We start from the raw sequence: 22361 nt of genomic DNA, 5'->3' as shown, positions 1-22361 counted from the left end.
CTGAAATAGAAACCTGATGGTGACGGAAACAGAAGTCAAAGAAAAGACCCACAGGAGAGAGTTAACCATGACGCTGACACTGACGGGTATTTAGTGATGGCGGTATGACGAAGGCAGTGATCAATGGTGTGTGGCCTCCAACTCATTAGTGCTCCGACACATTATGAGCATTAAAAATAGAACACATAACAGATTTCTGACGTCTCCTCATTATAAACGGTGACAAGAGAGGTACAAAATTTCTGAAAACACTCTCCTCCAGTTATAAGACACAGGAATCACATTTTACTTGCTTGTTGTTAATTCAGCCTCAGCTGAGTGTGATAGAAACATTACTTCTGCTGCTTCCTCTGTGCAGCGGTAAGGGAGAGATACCATTACATTGTTTTCTGCCAGGACGAGAGCGTGAGGCAGCCACAGCTTTCTAGGCTGAGAGGTGAGGGGTGAATTATGGTAATTAGGGATGATTAGGGTGGACGGATGATGTTTTTTTTCCTGGAAAAAGCCAGAGAGCGACTGGTTAAAGCCTCATTGTTGCAGAGGAGATTTTAAGTAGGCAGTTTTTCCTCTAATTAAAAAAAAAGCACCCTTTGGAGTCAAACCACCAGTAATTGTACTGAACGACTGTGACTGAACCCAACTGAAACGTGACGTTGAGGTATTTTTTCAAAAGCTCAGATCAACAAATCACTCTAGCTGTGATCAAACCTGTGAGTGGTCAAACCAATAAAATCCACTGGCCCTGTGGTTAGTTGCCCCCACTTTCCAATAAGCCTTTATGAAGAGCCTGCAACTAATGGCTTCATCAGTCATTACTAAACCATTAACTCATGCTTCATAGATCAGTTATAAACCAAGAAAACAAATCCCTTTGTCTCATGTTTATACTCTCTACATATAAATTCTCACAGGTTTCTCACTTTCTAATATAAGCCATCAAGTCTGCAGTTATAAATATCAATAAGTCCAGATTTTCTGCAGCCCTTTTCCACAAAGTGGTCAAACAGTCTATTGAAGGTGTGTGAGGATATTTCAAAGCCTGACAGCCCAAAAGTTGTTCTGATCAAGTGCTTATAACTGATCAGTAAAGCATCAGCTTTAGTGTTTGATTAACCATTAATAAGGTCATTAGTTACAGCTTATAAACCTTTTAGAAAGGGTGACGTAGTAAAGTTGGCGTAAAAAAAAAAATGAAAACATGAAGTCAAAAGGTTTATTTTAAACCAAATTAGGTTTAAACAGTTTAAATATTTAATAAATGGTTTAGAACTTAATGCAGTTGTAAGCCTATATAAGTGTTTAATAATGTATTTGTTAACAACTCCTTCAGCTGACACTCATAAGTGGAAGCTGCTGTAGGAACATGATGGATGACAATATAAAACACAGTTGAAATAATATATATATATAACTAAAAAGTTCTTATATCTGCTTACAGCTGCCTCACAGTGTGTTAGAAGGCATTTATTAAATGTTTATGCCCTGCTTACACATGCTGAATGGGAGGATTTTAAGTAAAGTGTTAACCAAACTACATTTACAATGAGAAGTAATGCTCCTCCAGATAGAGATCCAAAAAGATATTTTAAAAAGAGCCGTGATCAGAAAGCTTTATAAAATGTATCTATAGGAAAACTAAAATTTTCTAATGTAGAAGCTAAAAATCCCATAAAACTTTTGAACTACAGGCTGTGGGATAATGTATTAAAAACAGCAGATTACATAGTAAAAACACACTTAACCAATAACAAAGTTCTGATAAAGACTGGTGGAGAATTGACGTTTAATTTGACACTGCAGACACGTTGGAACATCTTCTTCTAGCTGTAACAGATGTCTAACTTGCAGAAGTCTAGCCTTGGAACACCACGTTATCAAGGTTAGCTGCTGTGATGACAGCAGGTTGACAGCCCTTGCTCTCGTAATGGGACCAGTGCCACAGGGCTGAGGTGCGAACAAAGATTTCAATTCAAAAATAGACCGTGTGAATGGAGATACCTGGTAGGCTTGCATCTGAAAGCTGGTCATTAACACGCTCTTGGCTTAATAGCCCTGTAACTAAATTAGCTGCTCACTCCGAGGGAGAAACAGTCATGTGAAAGCCCACATGTGAGCTCACAGCGCACATGTGTTTACTTGTTTGTCATATGTGACCGTTTTCACAGTTTCCATCTTCACTTGCCAACATCTTTCCACCAAGGAATTAAATTCTGGATTCATCCCACTGTTTCTGTGAGAACTTGAACTATTTTCATGCCACAGTGTCGAGTTAACCCAATTTCTGGGCACACAAACCCAGAAATGAATTATATCTATAACACACACAACCAGTAAGTGGCCAGCTTACTGTTTGTGTGTGTCTCCTTAACAAGACTATAATGAACTTTACCAGTAGGTGATTTTTCATTTGCTGGGTTTTAATTAGGGTTAGTTTTTATGATTAGGCCAACATGGATTTGTAGGAGCAACAAGATTATTTTACATGATTTACAAGACAATGTGCAGCTCAAAGCTAGCTAGTCTGCTAAAAATACCATTGTGTAAAAGAGCAGCACACATATATTTGAAGCAGAGAATTAAAATAACCTCTAAATGTTCAACACATCTTAAGAAATATTGTCTTAAGCTTGTACGGTCTGATTCTATAGAACAGATGCAACACTTTTGGCTGTTTCTAATTTTTGTTTCATTGTGGAGCACTTCAGTGTGAGACCAAGTCAGGGAGGTGAACAGTGATGGGAAAAGAAAAAGGCAAAATTCAACCTAAACTAAATGTTTAAAAGTACTGTAACAGGAGGAGTGTGAGTGCTGGCAGCTATAGTGCAGTGAGTAACACATACAGCAGAAGACGCAATATTTACACAGTGCTGGAGACAGACAGACAGAGACGTCAGATTAGGAATCTGTGTCCGTCTGAGTAAAACCTGTCAACACATTTTCATCAGCGTGGGGAACGCACATGTTGACAGCTGTGGGAGGGGCTTTAAATGTGCAGGTATAAAAGAGCAGATCAAAACATGCACTGGGGTCTGAGTTCACTCCATCTCTTATTCCACTGTACCTCTCTTGTGACTAGATGCATCTTTTTTTAAATTCTCATATTCAGTCTGCATTTCAGTTAGTAAGCAGGTCTGAACGTGTGTCAGACAAGAATCCTGCACCAGAGGATCAGACGTGTTAAAGTTAGCTTGAAAGTAGTTTTTTTTACTCTTGCCAGGCTAACATAATTGTTTTTTGTCTCTCATTATCCATGAAGGGATGAGCTTCCACATACTGCCTTGAATATAATAATAATAATAATAATACATTTTATTTGTATAGCACCTTTCAAAACATAGTGACAAAGTGTGTCTAAAAGTAACAACCTAAACAACCTAAAAGTAAGAATAAACAAATAAAGTATAAAATATTAAGATAGCTTAAATAGAATTGATTTTTAGACACAAACAGCAAAGAATAAATCAAGTAAAAGTGAAAAAGTGCAAATCTGCAATTCATTCCAGAGCTACGGGACCCTGTTTTCAATCTAGTTAGTTAAATCTGGGACCCAGTGGAGGATCTCACGATACACTTAGGCTCAATGGGATTAAACGCTCTCTGATATACTGAGGGACCAGTCACATCCAGGCTTTAAAGTGATAATTAAAATCTCAAAATCCATTCTAAAACGCACAGGTAGCCAGTGTAATGAAGCTAAAATTGGGGTTACATGTACTCTTTTGTCAGAATTTGAGAGGAGTCTGGCAGCAGCATTTTGAATTAACTGATGTCTGGAAAGGTTGTGTTTGCTTAAGCCTGAGTGGAGTGAGTTATAGCAGTCTAAATGGGATGTGAGGAATGCATGAATGACAATTTACAGGTTCTAGGGAGATAGAAAGGACCGTGTCGTGTCATTCTGTCTAGCTGGGTAAAATAAGACTGTACAATGACTTTAACATGCTGACTGAAATTAAGATTATTATAAAAGGTGACACCAAGTGTTGTGCAGCTAGAGGTGACGCTGGTGGAGAATGAACCAAAATGAGGTGAGATGCCACCTGACAAGTCATCAGAACCTTCCAGCAATGTGAAAACCAGTGAAAACTATTTTCATTTTGCAGTTTATGATACATTTCAATAATACACACATGCACTGATGATACAACACTTAAAAATAGCATCAAACATGAATAATTAATACATCTACGTGTTTCCCATGTGGCCTGAAATTTAAAAACATGTAGCAAGAAGGTGCGGGATGTAAAAACCTCTGCACATCAATCTTCATTGAACCAAATGTATTATCTAAGCTTTCAGTCACGAAGACATTTGTCGGAGTGAGCTTTCAAAGTGGCCAACACTCAGCATACTTTCACCTGGATTTATCCTAACTTTCACAGTAATTTATCTTTCACAATCAACATGAAAGTTCAGACAACAGCCTGGAAGCTCGGCTTGACTGTTATTTAAGGTACGACCGGTACTCAACCAGTCATGTGCATCCCTCTCCTTTATTTCTCATGCATTTAAGGGGGATTGGACAGGACGACTGGACATTCTGCAGGATTTACAAGCTTCACTTCACACAGTCTGCAAGGGGCAGCCGCAAACCCGGCAGGTGCACTGACAAGGAAGGTCGTGGTGGGAAAGAGAAACTTGAACTTTTAATTGATTTTACCAAACCAATCACCAAACAAAGAGGGTTGGTTGTTTTTGAAGTTAAATTTCAAGCTGACATTCACTAGGTTTTGAGCTTTTGAAAGCACATTATATATGTCCTAAGAAAGCGTTCACCGTGGTTGCTGAGGCAAATTCATGTTGAGGCTAAATGACCACAGAGCCATAGCTCTTTGTTTGGTATTTTAACACAGTCAGATGCTGTGTTCATTTATTATGAGCTCTCTCAGCGCAGGTCTCTGAAGAATACCAGCTGATTAAATTTTTTTCTTCCCCTCCACAACCTTCCCTCATACCTGTGTAAATTTGCACCTGCTCTTTAGGGGCAGAGATTTCAACACACAAAAACCCTACAGAATGAGAAATCAGCTCCTATATTTCCTGTTTTTTGGGAGGGGTTGACCCTGCAAGGCACCCTTAGATCAAACTGCACTTACAGGGAAGAGTGAGTTTGTCCCTGACCACAAAATGCAGCATAAATCAAAAGTGCGAAAAACACAAATGCTCAGCTGTTGTCCACTTTGATTTCACACCCAAAGACATCACTCTGTTGTAAATTAAATTTCATTTGATTTCTTCTGCTTGCAAAGACACCATCATGGCTGGACCGCAATCATATCTGATTTTACACATTTCATAGATTTGGCTTAACACACAATAATCGTGGACCGGTGGAAAATGCGTCAGCATGAAAACAATCTGTTCCCACAGTCTGTCCACACAGCTGATGTATGCTGACAAACAATTTCATATCCGAGAAAACATAACCATACTGGTTAGTGTGAAAAGAGAATATTTTGAAAACCAGGGATTACTTTCTCTGTTTTCAATGGAAATGAGCTTGGAGGGCTATACATTCAGGTGGAGAGCGAGCAAATCATGGAGACACACCATGGGGACAGACTCCAGATCAGAAAATCAGACATACTCGCTAAGATGATTACAGTGTTATGAAGAAATGTGAAGCCACCAACTGTCCAACAATGGAGGGAAAGGTTAAAAAGTGTATATTTGATGGAAATCATAACAGCCAAACTCTAACTCAGGACTGGTGTTTTCAACGTCAAGTGGACACCCGTAATACTACAGCTACAGAGACTGACTAAGGACGCAACTCCCCTGTAGTCTCAGTGGAGGGGAGGGGTTCGACTGACGCAGTCTACGTGTAACTGGAGCCATGCATACAGGTGTGATTATGATTGTGTATGAGTGCATGCACAGTGATGGTACAGTCACAAACTAGTTGAGATTTCCCCTGACACCCTCTTTAGTCTCCAGAGTTCTCCAGGGGGACATGTGAGGAAGTGTCTGGTTAGATATGTTGGTGATTGGTTAGAATGAGGTTATGTCTGTGATGCCTCTATGAACAGAACCTGAATAAGACAAGTCAGTGCTATTCTTTTATTGGCTATATGATTTATGTATCATGCTTTGATAATCACTTCTATACTGCACATGTAAATGAAGTGAAAAATAAAAAATAACTTAAACACTGTTTTACTACAAAAAAATTATGATTTTGGATATTATTTACCTACAACACCCACTTAACATAACATACAGAACTGTGTGTGTCGTGTCCTCATTAATCTGCTTGTATATCAGGTGATGCTCAAATCTCCAAAAACCCATACTGAACTATTAAGTTCCCCCAAAATAACCGCTGTGCTGGGTCAGTGTGCCGTCGGCCAGACCCCAGAATTCAACAGGGCACAGACAAGCTCAAGGCAAACGCAGAAGGACGGACAGACGACAAAGCCAGACCTATTGATGTGGCGAGATGAAGGGGCCATGGGGATTGGACTATATTTAGCTTCATTGAGATGGTAATGGTTGGAACATGAGAGGACGTGTGTGTGTGTGTGAGTGTGCGAGGTTTTGCGTGTGTCTGGGTGTGTGTAAATGATAAGCTGAACAAGAACCAGCGTTTGAATTTCTGGGCTTTACATTGAGAAAGTGTTTTTGATCATAGAAACAGGAATTAATTACCAGACGGGTTGGCAGAATCAATAGTCATCTCTCTGTAATAACACATCATGGAAATAGCAGCACTGTTGCTTTCTTTCCTGGCCTTGATCAGCGCCCGAAGGAAATATGATGAAACACATTTACCCTGCGGCACGATTTCTCTGCCTGTCTCTCTCTCTGTCTTACTCTCTCTCACCCTCCTCTATCTCTCCAGCTGTCTTACCCTCTCTCTCTCTCTCTCTTTACCCAACCCAGATTTATGCCTTCCACTGTTGTCTTCCTCCTACTTGTTTCCTAGCAACTGAACTGACATGCCCCCTATTCTCAGCCCAGTGAATCTGTCGCCGTAACCCTAGATTTCATGGAATAACCTATATACATCATCATTCCCCACGGGGACCTGAGATATGGCCGTTGTCTCCAGACAAACGACCCCGTCCACAAGCATGTTGTTAACCTGGTTTTCCCCACATATTACGTTTGAGTGGTCGAAGCAACAGTTGGGCAGTGAATGTAGCGCCGCAATCATCTACCAGATGACAAAAACAAACAAGCATTTACTCAGCTGCTCGATCAAGTTAAGTAACTTAAATCAGAAAGATAAAAAGGAGTGTTTTAGGGTTTTTTGACATTAGTTGCAGAAAACTGTGTCCTGTACCTCTTCATGCACTAAATGTGCTGTGGTGAACTCACTGACTTTGAAGAGGATTAGTCTCACCAAATGACCAAGTGATTTGAGAAATTCATTCATACAGAGTTTATACAGATTATGAGGCCCAAGGAAGTTGAGCACCAGATAAAAACACTGCAATGCAGTCTCTGGCAGCACGCTGTCCATGTCAAGATGAGCACAGTCATGCCTGAATAAGAGCTGTGAAGTGGAAAAACATCTGAAACAGCATTTACAGTTCAAAAAAGCCTATCATTTCTGATATATATGCAAATATTCATAAATATAACTGCAGTTTGACTTTTATAAGAAAAACAAGCATTTTATGTTTCACAAGTTGTCTTAACTTATAATGGACACCTGCTTCACTATTGTATTTACAAATATTACTGATGAATACAAACCTTTTAAAGCATCAGAAAACATTAACTTGAATGTAGTTGTTCTAATTCTCTAGCTAAAAAAGAGAAAAGCCTGTAATATGGGAGAGTTTTTAAATATCATTGGGGCAACACTTGTTTCCATGTGGATCAAAGATTGTATCTTTGATTACCTGTGATATTTCATTACAAGTGGTAAATCATATCAATTATAGAGAAAACTCTGTTATTGCGCAAAGGAAATTGGATGTCAGGTTTATCAGGCTGTTTAAATGTATGTATCAACAAAGAGGCTCTATTATAGTACAGCTGGATGACTTTTGTCTCTGATCTATTTAATAAAAGGCCAATGTCAGCTTTATATATTAGTCTAACACAAATTTGTATGTGCACTAACATTACTGTCATATTATGTATCCGAAAATCTGTCTAATGCTGCACAACACTTGAATAAAGTTAAGAGTGGTGGGAAATACAATTACTGAACAATTATCTCCATCTAGTGACAAACACAGGTACTACAATATTTAACGTTACATTATTTAATGGGACAGAAAATTCATTAATTTAAATGTTCTATTTAGATCATTTGAATAAAAGATGTTATTTTAGAATTGTGGTCACTGATCGGACAAATAGAGAGGTAAAGAACAGGGACTGTCTAATAATCAATTACTATTGTCAGACAGCCTTATTACTAACCTGCGCCTGTGTAATGACCCGGGTCATCATTGTCCCTAATAACCCTTAAAATTCTCCATAAAAGCAGACATATTTTCAAAAATATCTTCATTTTGACAATTGTTTTGATGTTATAATGAATACTTTGATTAAATATTGTAATGAGTTTAAATAAAAGTTCAAGCGATTTTTTTTTTTTTTTTTACAATTTCTTATGTAAACTATTAACATCAAAGACAAACACTATTTTGATGATTGCGGACCATGTGCAAGTGATTTTCTATGATGGCAGAAATTAACAAAATTCATGAAAAAGTTAAAAGTGTCTTGTAAAATGCAGTTTTCTTCCTCAATGAAAATAATACACAAACATTTAGGGGATCTGGAGAATGTTTCTATTGAACAGAATAAATGTGGAGCAATTTCAGACTGTCTTTGTCCAAACATTTCAAAATGTGGTGCAAAAAAAACCCCCAAAACATTAAATCCTGATGATGGAAATCCATCATAATGTACAGAAAACGGAAGCAGGAAGGCTAATAAAAAAAAAGTCATGAATAAGGATTTGTCCCTGACTGCTTGGTGCTGCAGCCATTTACTTTTTAAATTGAACCATCCATTAGTCCATATATCTATCTGGCTCAAAATTAGAATGAATTAAAGGAGTGTTAATAATCAAACTGGCAGCCTGACAAATCGATATTGTCAACAGGCGGCAGTAAATTTACCACAGACGTGTGCAAAGGCCTGCAGAAGGTTGGTAGGCTGGTGGATGGTGGGGAACCAGGAAAAGTAAAAGTACTGTGCAGTGTGCACAAGTGATGCAGGTGAAGCAGAGGAGAGGGTCAAAGCTTCAGACTGTCTTCCCTGAACTTATAATTCATAACTCTGGTCCAACCAAAGACCAGAATGAACATCAGGTAACACACTGATTGTTTATATTTTTCTCAGACTTTGCACAGCACCATTGGAAATAAGCCCCAAAACTCTACAAGACTAAAATCAAATCTCAAAGACCCAATCAAAGGTTACTAGTGAGTCTGTCCCAGCAGCTGCAGATTGGGTCTGCTTGATTTTTCACTCCCCATGACAGTATTTCCCCACATCATTACCTAATGGCTTCTTAAGTGGCAGCTGCTCTGATCTGGAAAACATACTGTGCAGACAAGCTCGACTGAAGCTGCAGTGAATCGCTAAGACTGCAGATTATGAATGCCCTCTGGCAGGCTAAACAATGCTAATTTCACACACATAGGATCAAATCAAACTTTGGCTTGAGATGAATAAGACTGAGCAATGAATCATCAGTTCTCTGTGTGTTTGCAGTCTCAGCCACTGCTTCTCTTTATCAATGCTTCAGCGTGCAGAGTGGGTTGCAGTGTGCCAAATTAAACCGAAAAAGAGCTTTAAAACTTCCAAGTATGTGAGGTGTCACTTTCTTGTTCTCGCTGTACCTCTGAATTAATGATTCTCAAAGAAATATATTTTATTTATCCCTCTTCTCCTACAACTCCTTTCAGTTGGATTTTGATGTCCAGTTCAACACATTTGCCCATTCATGATATAAACAGATGATTTCTTCCCAGGCTAAACACAATCCATTTGTCTTATGAATGCATGCATGAGCCTGTCTGGGCTGCAGGCAGTTCTCAGTAGCTCCACTAGGGGTCACAGACACGCTGCTGAAGACGCAGTTTAATGCCGTATCGGATATTGATGATGGCTCAGTTTGCTTACCCAGCATCCTTCTCCCCATTTGTCAGACCTTCTCCCTTCTGGAGCGAAATAAGTCACATAGCTGCAACATCTGCGCTCCCTCTGGTTTTGGGGGGAAATGGATGTGATGAATACTTCACAGACACACTTCTGATGTGTCTCTGGTTTGTTTCCCTGCACATTTGTGTCAAACAACTGGTAACGTGTGGGTCTTGATGCTGACCACATCCTACACAGCCCTTCACTGAATTGAAATCCTAAAATAAGGGCCATAAAGAGGCAACTTAGATATAACTAAGTGTCCCTGCTAAGCCCATTTGGCTTGAAAGCAGCAGCGGCTGAAAGAAATCCTGCTGCACTACAAAGGTATTATTTGCTCCAATAAGCTAACAGCATTGAACTCTGAGAGCACAGCACAATCATCTTTGATATTTAAATCTGAAGCTTTGAATCAATGACGGGGCACACATTCATCCTCCTCAGGGTGTCAGGACTTTAATGTTTAAAGAAGCATGTGACAGCTAGATTCAGTATGTATGCGCCCAACACACACACACACATACACACACACATTGAGAGCTATAAAGCAAGTTTTATGGTGAAATCAGCCTGAATACAGTTCATAGCCATAACAGAAAGAAGCATGGAGGACTGTTATCACATTTCAGTGGATATATGTAAACAAAATTCTGCCATAAAGGTATGATAACTTGGCCAAAGAAGCAATTACATCTTTAGAATATTTTTTGTTATAGTTGTTTTTTGTAAATTATTCCTTCAGTAGAAATAACTGTTTCTGAAATAGAATGAAATAGATGATTTGGTTGGATTTCTTATTTATAACTTGCCATTTTGCAACCCAGAGCACTGAAGACCCAAATCATTTCCTTCCTCACGTTCCCGATAGCCTGTTCCTATTTCAACAAGCAGGGGTTAAAGGCGTCACATCTCTAGCCAAACATAATTACACGAGAGCCTTTTATTTGTCTGTGTGCATACATACATGCTGGTGGAACAGGTCGACAGGTCACACTGCTTCCTGTGCTAAATGGTTTCATATCACAGGGCAGTGTGGGAGGTCAACGCAAAGTGCAGCTTTTTCCTAGCTGAACCAAAACAGCAAACCAGCTGCTCAGAAAAAAAGTGTCTCTCCAGGAAATATGTGAGACAGAGAGCAAGTAAATCAAGTTTAAAAAATTATCTAACATGTCTCAGGCAGCTTTCTGTTTCATTTTCCAGAAATTAAACAGCTACACTTCTTACAGCACACTCACTTACTTAAAAATAGATGTAAAATGATATAAAATTCCATCCCGCACAAAGTGAGAAATATTATTTTATGTTGCCTGTAGGAGGTTAGCTATCAGCACATCTACGATCTTTAATTATTAAACAGATAATAATATTGATCGATGCAAGTGCCTGCAAACCATATGCATTTAGATTCACAGCTGCACAACGTGTGTGTGTGTGTGTGTGTGTGTGTGTGTGTGTGTTTGGTGCATGCCCACCTGAATGTGAATGTACAATCGTAAATGAGAGAGCATACTGCCGTCATGTGGTGTTGAATGGGAAGCCCACAGGCCATATTTCATAGAAGGCTCCCCAGGAGACGTAGCTGGTGTGAGTTAAGCAGGGCAGGAGCCAAGAGATGCATGGTAGTAATATTTAAGGATGTAACACTGAAAGAATGGGGAGCAAGGAATGGGGACATGCAGATTATCCTCTGTCAGAATATAGGCCATGGGAGGGTGCTGAGCTCTGAACTAACATCACTTTTTAACTGAATCACCAAATCGCAGTATCAGGCTGTTTGGTCCACCGCTTCGGTCTCAACAACTATTGGAGGATTGTCATGAAATTTGGAACAGACATTCAGAATATGTAGAGGATGAATCCTCGTGTCTCTGACTCTAGAGCCACCTTGAGGCTGACATTTGTGGTTTTGAGTGAAATGTCTGGACAAATATTGAATGTTGTGGCATGAATTTTGGTAACAATGCCTCCCTCCGGATCAAATGTAGCCTAATCACGTTGGTGATCCTTTGACTTTTCCTCTAGCTCCATCACCAGGTCAACATTTAAATCTGTCCAATACTTTATGAAACATCTGCACAACTAATGACATGCAGCAGCCTTAGCTCCACTTTATGTTCAGTGCAAAGTAGTAGCATTAGTATGCTAGTATGCTAGGCTAAGATGGTGAATGTTGTAATCATTACACCTGCATAAGTTCAGCATGTTAGTATTGTCGTCATCATTGGCATGTCGACGTTACTACATGCAGCCTCATGCAGCCACTAGCGTGGCTGCAGACTCCTGTCTTTTAGATTTAGATTTTGCCTCGATTTTGGCCTTTATTGATGTGACAATAGAGACTGACAGAAAGAGGGAGAGATGACATGGAAGAAAGGTCACCAGCCAGAATCGAATTGGGGACTTGTGGTCACAAAAAGCAATTTTCTATATACTAACTAATTTGATCAATCTTTGTAGAGTCTTAAATCATCCATAATTTAACAATGACTATGCAGCAATAAGAGGAATAAATATTAATTGTATTAATTGCAGGCTCTATATAAGCTGCAAATAACACACACACACACACAAAATCAAAAGTTCGTACCACTTCAATCTGTATCTGTCTCTCTGCTCTTTGCTGCAGTCCTAAACTCTTTCCCATCCCTCCACTGTCCTCATTTTACACCCCAGAGCAACATTTAGTCAAACTCGGACACCATCATCTCCTGACAGATCTCACATCTTGGTAACTCATGATATCTCTCCATCTCTGTGATGGTCATCAGCAGTGTCAGCTTGCAACATTTTGCCATCCAAACGCAGGAAGACAGGGAGACAGAGAGAGAGAGAGAGACAGAGGGACAGAGGGACAGACGGAGAGGCAGAGACAGAGAGAGACAAAGACAGAGCGAGAGACAGAGAGAAAGAGAAAGAGAGACAGAGACAAAGAGAGACAGAGAGCAAAGAAAGAGACAAAACAGGGAGGATGAGTGTGAGAATGAGTGCAGCAGTATATCATTTTATCATTTAATGTCTCCTCCCTAAACGCAGCACAAACAAATACATCCTTGTCATAAAACAAATATGCCAGCTTGAATTAAATGAAAACATTAGTATAGAGTGCGCCAGTGAGCAAACACTTCCACACTTTTCCCTCGACACACATTCTCTCTCAATGTCGGCGCCGTCTCCATTCTGCAAATTGTTTGACAGACACATGGTTTTGTGGCGCGGAAAATGGCTTTTCAGCGTGTCATCATTAATAATTCACTTATGACAAACAGCTCTGACATTTACACTGCGCTGGGTGTCTGTCTGACTGACAGGGAGACAATAATGAAGGAGAAAAAGACCGATACAGGGAGAGACAGATTCGCTCTCAGTTGTGTACTGATGAAATTAGAGAGGGTCAGGCCTAATAAAGTGTCAAACCTTCAGTAGGAAAACACTGATGGAAGAAGCAAAGCGATGACCTTTTCAGAAATCATCCACTGACCTCAAATTGAGTTTAAGTGAGTAACTGTAGCTCAAAGAACAATGGAGAATAATCTATGAGTGCAATAGAGCCCCTTAAGCAAATTTTGTGAAATTGGTATGAATGAGCAAACAGGTTTGCACGACATTTAGATTGCATGCCTCGCTGTCCAATTATGCCTCTGTTTGAAACACAGAGTGTTTCACACACTCCCTCAGTTTTTGAGAGACAAATGTGAATAAAAATCATGTGAATGAGCTGCTGGCAGACTTGCTGACTGACTAATGGATGGACTCTGTAAATCCCTGTCTTCCCTCCTGGATAACTGTCTGACTTGCAGCTCAACAGGTTGAGAATAGACCCAATGTGTGAAGCCCTGCAAGGGCAGCAGAGTGCAGACGCTTTTTCCGCAGCTAATGATTTGTAGGCTGACTAACACTGAAAGAAGCAGACAGATTGAAACTAGAGGTGGTGTCACTGTTTCCCTTACCAGATTATTGCTTCTGCACTCTGTCGAGCAGCTTCACAAAACACAAAACGGTTTAATCAAAGGCAGGCAGACATGAAAGCACCAAATTGCTTGGACCAAATTGTGCAGACATTTCTTTCTGGAGATGCCAGAGGAAGAGGACACAAAGTGATAGCTTTACCAATTAAGTCAAGTCTGTATTGGCTGAAAAAAGTTTTCAAAAAAAGAGAAATAAATAACAAACATGGAAAGAAAGAAAAGTGCTTTACAAAAATAGGCAAAAGAATACAAGATATACAGAGCAGACAACACAAAGCATGCATATATCCAAGCAGAGATAAAGATAAAATCAATGAGCAAAGTAAAAAACAATAAAACAACCATTATAGGAGCCCATTTAGCAAAGCATTTAACGACGAAAGTACATTCAAAAGCTAAAGAAAAGAGGTGGGCCTTGAGCTGTGCTTTGAACGACTCAATAGACGGGGCAGATGGGGCAGTTTGTGCCACAGACTGGGGCCTACAACTGAGCCCGGGAAAGGACCACAAATGATGGTCTTGATGGACTTGAGTGTTCTTGGTGAGGTACAAGGAATTAAAACGTCCAACAGGTAAGAGCGAACCAATGCATGAAGTGTTTTAAAAACAAGCAATAAAACTTGAAGTTTTTTCCGTTTTCAGTTCGTTAAGCATCAAGACCTTCTGGGACATCCAGTCTTAAGTGTCCTGGAAACAGTCAAATAGAGGCTGCAATGACTGGCTGTGGCATTTTAGCGGGATTTTTAGCTGGGTATTGTCCAAAAAACAATGAAAGGAGATGCCATGTTTCCTAATGAGGGGACCCAGTGGCGGCATATACAGAGAGAAGAGAAGGGGTGCAAGAACAGAGCCCTGAGGGACCCCACAGGTTAACAAGGATGAAGAAGCATTCCCCACACAGACAGAAAAACTTCTATTTTCCCAGTAAGACTTAAACTAATTTAGGGCTTTTCCCTGAATCCCAACCTAATGTTCAAGTCAGGTCATAAGCCGGTTATGATCGACCATATAGAATGCCCCCATTGTCTGCTGCTAGGAACAAGTTATTATGAACTTTTAAAAAAGCTTATGGAGTGCTATGGTGCTCACTAACATCAGCTTGAAAAGCTCCACATACTTCATACCTGCTTCAAAGTAAGTTGTTTTTTTTCCAATAGGAAATAGAATTTTAGATAAAACTGGAAGCTTTGAGATGGGCCTAAAATTAGATAGAAAATTAGAGTCCATATTGGGTTTCTTCAGGAATGGCTGAATCACTGCCTGTTTAAAACAAGAAGGAAACAACCTGTGGAAAGGAAACAATTTATGATAGACAGGATGCTGGGGCCCACAATATCAAACACCTCTTTCAGTAGGAGTAAGGGAATGTAATCAGATGGGCATGTTGTGTGCTTCAGATGACAAACTACTTCCCACAGAAAGGAGAGAATCACAGATTGAAACTGATTAAAATCAGACGCGACTATAGAAGGATCAAGACGTATCAGAGAGGAAAGTGAGATCTGCCTTCTAATATATCTTACCAACAAAGAAGTCGAGGAAATTTTCTGTGGAAGAGTCAGGAATAGTAATGCCAGCTGGGTCGATTGCAGCTTTCATTGTGCTAAAAAGGACTTTGGGTCTATGGCAGTTGCTCAATTGGTCAGAGAAGTATTTTGCCCTCGCTGCATTAACAGTATCCTGGTATTGAATCATGTTTTGAAGCATCTGTAGTTTGTCTTTTTTCCATTTCCATTTGGCCTTCCTGCAGCTCTGTCTAAGAGCGCATGTAGTGTCATTAAATCAGGGCTGAGATTTACATTTAGCTCATCTAGACTTAAGAGGAGCAACAGCATCAAGAATATTAGTGCAGGTGGAACCGAATAATGACACCATTTCCACAGCACTCAGGTGTGCAGGGGGAAGTTGCTTAACCCCTGCACCATTAGTGCTAAATGATTTTTAATAGGCGTAGAGCAACCAGAATGGTCAGTTCAGCCGGTGGCAGTGAGGACCGAGGTAACTATGGGGTCTTCAAGGCAGGGATTCCCTGCCAGGACAAAGTCCAAGTCCAAAGCGCAACTAAGGCCTGTTAGAAATGTCGTTTATTTTGAAAGTATTTTGTCATAAAGCAAAGTATTGGTCAAATCAAAGCACCTGCTAAAGGTGCTAGGTAAAAAATTAAGGGATCACCAAAGCGATTAATATTCATCCATGAAGGGAACATGCATGCCCAACAAAATTTAATAGCAATCCATCAAATAGTTGCTCCATTTCTGGGCCCCATGAATGTGTGTATAACATTTCATGCCAGTCCGTATAACAGCTGTTGAGATATTTCAGTCTGAATCAAAGTAATAAAAACCTGAGAATCTCCCTGTATTTTATGCCGTGTAGATAAATAATGTGGCTTGTGTTTAATGTGTGAAGAATAAAAAAACGGACACTACTATGAAGACACTACTGTAAACAAGCAATTTTCCAACTGCAGCTGTGAGCAATGGACCTGGGCAGACGCTTTATGGATAGCCAGCGGCACAGCCAGTGTGCTCCAGTCAGGTTGTGATCAGAAGCCATGACAATCACACACAGCGTGTCCGAGTCTGTAGACACCCATGCAGAGAACAGAACCAACATGGCACAGCACTGCACAGAAAACCACTGATAACACAATGCACACTCAAAGATATACACCCACACAAACACACACACACACGTTAGGTTTCCATCACCTTTGGGGACATTACGTATACTTACATTCATTTCCTGGAGATCTATCCTAACCATAACCACAACCTAATCTCAACCTAAACCATTACCCTAACCTTAACCCTAAAATTAAATGATTTACATTATGTGGACTTGCATTTCATTCCCACAAGTAAGGCAAGTCCCTGCAATGTGACTGTGTAAACATATTTATGTCCCCACAACATGAGTAATACACAGTCACACACAAGCACACGCAGTAACTACAGCAGTGAGGATGTGCTGGTGTCTTCATCTTTCATCTGTAAGCACTGAGGCCTGCAGCATTTACCGGATACATCACCTGTGAAGTATTACATGAATTGTTGATTTGACATCCCCCCAGTATGTCTTTAGAGTGCTGATTTTTATATATGTGCGTGTGCGAGTGGCAGCTCAGCATGGCAGCCAAGGAACTACATCAGCACACAGACAGCATGTCAGGCCATGAAAACATTGGAAATTCCTGTGATGGGTGTTGGTGCAAAGTAGTTTGTGAAAGTGTGAATGATTCAACTCAACAAAGGAGAGTCGTATTTTCTCTCAAAACCAAAACGTAGCTCTGATGTTAAGCAGAGTAGTTCCTGCATTAACTGGTAGGAATCAGCATGAAAATGCTTTAGTAATTACTGTCCAATTGAATCGCCCAGAGACTGAGGACTGCTGCTTTTGTGTCATCGCTGCACTCACTGCCACTGAAGCCTCATTCATCCTGCATCCCTGCGCTGTAAATGTGCGCCGGCAGAGCTGAGGAGTCTGTAAGAGCCCTCAGACAGAGGAGTTACTCAGAGCACAAGATAACAAACACACAAATGCCGGTGTGACATTGGACCCAGAAGAACGGAAATCAAAACAAGTCAAGGAACTAATTCAAGACTCCACACGAGTCCTACACACATATGCACAATCTACATCAACTAGTTGTTCCCAAAATACATTAAAACTCATCCTGGGGTAGAGCCTCATTCAAAGTGCTGTCACTTGGAAACTGGCCTCGTGCTTATGCTCGATAGTCTTGCCACTCTCTTCAGAAGTCTGCTCTGGCTCAATTTCCAAGTTCAGCTTAATGACTCATGGGTTTAGCATATGCTGCCATTAGTTTAACAACTCTAACTGCCTTGAATCTCTGGCTTGCAACATTTAAATAGAGCACTACTCCCACACAGCCAGGAGCTCTTCTTTTACTGCTTCTCTTTGCTTCAGTGAGAACATTCTGGGTATGGGGCTTCCGATATCGAGGGTCTGTCTTAGGGGCTGAATAATTATTCCACAACATTAGCAACTGTAACCAGACTGGCCAGTTTTGTGTTGCACAGAATCTTCTTTTTATTTAATCTGAAGAATTTCTATTTAAAGTTTTATCCTAAAGCTAGAGGCTATACCAATGTTTCCATGGATCCAAAATTCTGTTCATAAGGTAATACTTTTGTGAAAGGAGTATAGAACTGTGTGCTTAACATCAAGAATATTTCCACTACCCTAAAAATCATGGCATTTAGGCAGAGCATTCTCTGCTTTCCCTTTTCCCTCCTCCCCTAAATGGAAACACACACACACACATTCACACACACACTGTGCACCAAGGCCAAACTGAGACCAAAACATGTTTTAGAGCTCTCCTCTATGTGTGACCCACTTCAGTGTTCTGAAATGCCTGATTGATTCAGCCTGATTACTGTCATTAGGGCTACGTTAGCACCAACTCCAAGTACTGTTATTTCATCAAGCACTTCCGAAAGGATGTCTTTATCCGGATTGCCATGTGCCAAATGCTACAAACCTACACACAGATTCACACACACACACACGTGCATCTGCAAAAACAGACTCGAAAACAGAAGAAGATACCAGAACTGGAGGCTTCAGTTGATTCATTTACAAAGCAGTGTTACAGGGCTTCAACAAGCAGAGCTCTGTTGTGTTCTTCAGATGCTCCCCATTGGAAGCACAAAATAAAACAAGACTAAAGATAAACTCGTGGCTCATAGAGGTTGTGTTGTTCATTACCATCCACAATACAAGGGTAACAGAACAAAACAACACATGATGTTTTTATCATTGTTACAGCAAACCAGCAGAGGGGCTAAAAATATGCAGTCTGACTGCCATTACAGACCAGGCTGTGAGAGCGCCAGAATCAAACAGAGTATGAATACTCTCAGCAAAGGTTATGGCAGTCAGACTGTAGTGTATATATCTATGCATGCAGGGTGTAAATATCAATTTAGATGTGAGACAGGTACAAAAGGAAAGGTCAGCGGATCACTCAAGTCTGAATGAAAGCATTTTTTAACAGCATTCTGGGAAATTTGGCCTGATGATAACACTACAGAAACCACCACTAAGACATAATGAGTTGTCTTCTGGGAGCCATCTGGCCATCACTTCTCAAGATACCTTGTCATGAATGAAAGTATTGATCATGGGTGACTTTTAATGTGAGTAGTAGGTAGTGTTATACGACAGGTTAGGGAATTACTGGCGGCTAAGAATATCCATTGAAATGTCATGGCAATCTGGCCAGTAGTTGTTGAGATGTTGTTGATGAGACTAAAGTGAACCAAAGGTCAAACTGAGCGATGGACTGAATGACATCACCATGCTTTAGCTCTGTCGAATGCAGGGCAAAAACACTTGTAAGCTTTATTTTTCATATCATATTACTCTCACTTGGTCTGAAATCAGACTAATTTCCTTTGAAAAACAAAAGCAGGTGCACACTTTGGCTCAGGTGCAACACCTCATTTTCCATCCTCCTGTCAGGTGGCTGTGGGTTTGCCACTAAGTGGCCCTGAGAGGTGGATGTTCATGGTTGTAACGCATCCTGACTCACTCTGGTCATTGTCCTCTCAGCAGCATGAGTGGATATCTGTCATGTAGTATTGTAATAATTATACTAGGCAAGGCAGAGAGTAGTTATCTGGTCCATGACCAAGCATCTCTACAGGCTGATGATCCAGTATTCAACCACAGGAATACTACTGTCACATGGACTTAAATATCAAATGCAAATTGAAGCAGGAAACATCATACCTCAAATTACTGCTCTTATTCCTAATTCACATTTTGTCTCTTCCCTCCTCATCTCCTGCCCCTGGATTCATTGCATGTCATTAATCTCCTCTCTACCTCCTATCTACCCTCCCACTTTCTCTCTGCCGTCACGCTCCCCTCTGTTTCTTTAGCTATAGACACAGCTCAGCTTGGAATGTGGCATCCTGTACCTATGGTGAGAAAGGTGGGGGTGCACAGAGGGTGCCAATGCCACTAGAGGTGAGGCCCCAGCTTCAGCAGGGGAACAGAGGGGGGCGTCACTGCTATAATCAGCTAGAAATTCCACAGCGCTGCGGGGCAGGAAACCAGTGCACACACAGGCACATTCATAACATGCATTCACATGGTATGAACATGTGAATGAGCATACAGTAAACACTCAGACAGCACTCTGTTATAGTTATCACCTAAGTTTGGGTCCCATTTAAATTAATGGAAATGAAATTAAAGACTGGAAACAGGGGGAACAGCTAACAAAATCCATCTACCCACACCTAAACCTCACTAATTAACATGTTACATCTCATATCTTTAATCTGTAAAAGTTTGCTCTTTCATGGAAGTTTATCTGTCCGACTATTAGTGGCTGTCAGCATTAACTTCCTGGAATCTCCGCTGGCTCCCGTTCTACCGTTCACAGCCAAGAAACAGTCCAACACCCTGTAAAATGGCAAGCTGGTATTTTTAAACTACCAACTTTTACTGCCAAATTAAAGAAACCAGATATGTTGGTGATGTTAAGAGATGCCGGTAGGTGGATTTTGTTACTGTTTGGGAGAGCCAGACTAGCTGTTTCCCCGTTTCCAGACTTTATGCTAAATTAAGATAAGTGGCTGTATATAGACATGAGGATAGCTTTGCTCATCGAATCTCTCAGCCAGAAAGCAAATAAGCGTATTTCCCAAAATGTAAAACTGTTCCTTCAAACCTGTAATCATACCGAATAAACTGTGCTGTGAACATACACAAACCCATTCACTGAATATTTTTGACCATGTTCACGTGTGTAACCCCTGTCAACGCATCGTATTTTGTACGAAAATGTTTTTGTATTTCTTGTATCTCCTTTTCTGTTTGGTCAATATGGCGGCAGGTGTGAACAGTAGTTTTGAATGTTCTCTGACAGACTTTTTCTATGTTATCAGTTGGCTGTGTAGAAAATTTACTATATCAAAATAAAATTAATGGGATTTTGTCTAACTCAGCCCTGTCTGACCCCTTGGTGAACACTATCATTTGAGTAGTAAATTTGTGGCTGCAGTAAAGCTGAACATTAAATCAGTTTCAGTCACATCTCCTTGGATTCGCATTGTTGGTCAAAATAAAGTTTGTAAAGTTTGTACCTATATGCTGAATATTGTCTTCTTCACAATGAAGTTAAATAAAACAACATTGCAACAGAGAACTTGTCTCTCTGACACATCTGTCTGAATGTGAAGTTCCATTTTTAAAAAAGCAGATGTTATCAAATCTATAAATTATGAAGACATTATTGTATGCAGCTGTGGTCTGTTTCTGAACTCTATACTTCTCAGAGCACCTGTTTTCAGAGAAACAGCCCTGAAAAAGATTTTGATGCTATAGACTATATTTATATCAGCATCATACTCACTCCCACTCTTTGCGTCGTGCCTGTGGTGTGCTTTGAATCTTATGAGCCTGGTGGGCTTTGACGATGTCCCTCTGCTCGATCAGGCCGCCACGACGTCTCTTGATCACATTGGGACTGACGGCCAAATCTCCATCCACCCCCAGCATTCCCGCTCCAACTTCAAAAGTCGAGGCCACGTCAAGAGACAGGCCGAGACGGTTTGGATGTAGAGGGGGAGTGTGGCCAGACATGTGTGGGAGGTAGAGGGTATCATAGCTGGTTGAGACACTTTGGGGTTCCAGGAGGGAGTGGGACTGAGAAAACAGGCTTGACCCTCCGGCAAGTCCTGCGCGATGTTTCTGCCAGTTTTCACAGTCCGCTGGGGACGTGGGAAGGATGTGGCGCCTGGGGGTGCTGCTACCACACATCGTCCCCATGCCCTGACCGACCGCTGGACACTCCGGTCCCGCTGGGGCTCTAGGTAGCCCCAAAGCATTGTGGTCTCCTGTCAGAGACTGAGAGCTGACCGAACAGGAGCCCAGTTCCAGCATGGTGGGAAGGCTGCCCAAGATCTCAGCATAGTGCTGCAGGAAGGAAAGGGAGTAGAGAGGAAATGCAAAGAAAAGTGAGAGACACAAAACATTAATGTACAAACTTTAACCGACGTCAAAGATTCACAAAACAGCTCATTATCTTTTTTTTAACTTTCATTTAGTGTAGTGTCACTTTAACTGAGGCTGTACAGACTGGGAATGTAGACAAATAGGATTACATTATTTGGCTGTGAACAGAAAATGTGCTCAGACATAAACAGCATAAACAGCATTTGTGACTTGAAAGTAGACAGGAAACTGAAATTCGGGGACATCCCGAGCTCCCACAACCTCTAATTAAAAAAAAAAGATTCATGCAAA

At 40.7% G+C, this 22361-nt stretch overlaps 1 protein-coding gene across 1 annotated transcript in view; it reads right to left on the bottom strand.

Annotated features, from left to right (window-relative positions):
• Positions 1–21998, bottom strand: part of LOC121605023 (voltage-dependent R-type calcium channel subunit alpha-1E) — a 92880-nt gene extending 70882 nt beyond the window's left edge. Inside the window, exon 1 of the mRNA XM_041934744.1 lies at positions 21469–21998. Within this exon, the coding sequence (XP_041790678.1) occupies positions 21469–21998 (530 nt within the window). The remainder of the gene's footprint in view (positions 1–21468) is intronic.
• Between the last annotated feature and the right edge of the window lie 363 nt (positions 21999–22361).

The sequence above is a fragment of the Chelmon rostratus genome, chromosome 4 (assembly GCF_017976325.1).
Source record: "Chelmon rostratus isolate fCheRos1 chromosome 4, fCheRos1.pri, whole genome shotgun sequence".
Lineage (NCBI taxonomy): Eukaryota > Metazoa > Chordata > Actinopteri > Chaetodontiformes > Chaetodontidae > Chelmon > Chelmon rostratus.
This window is presented reverse-complemented; position numbering and strand designations above follow the sequence as displayed.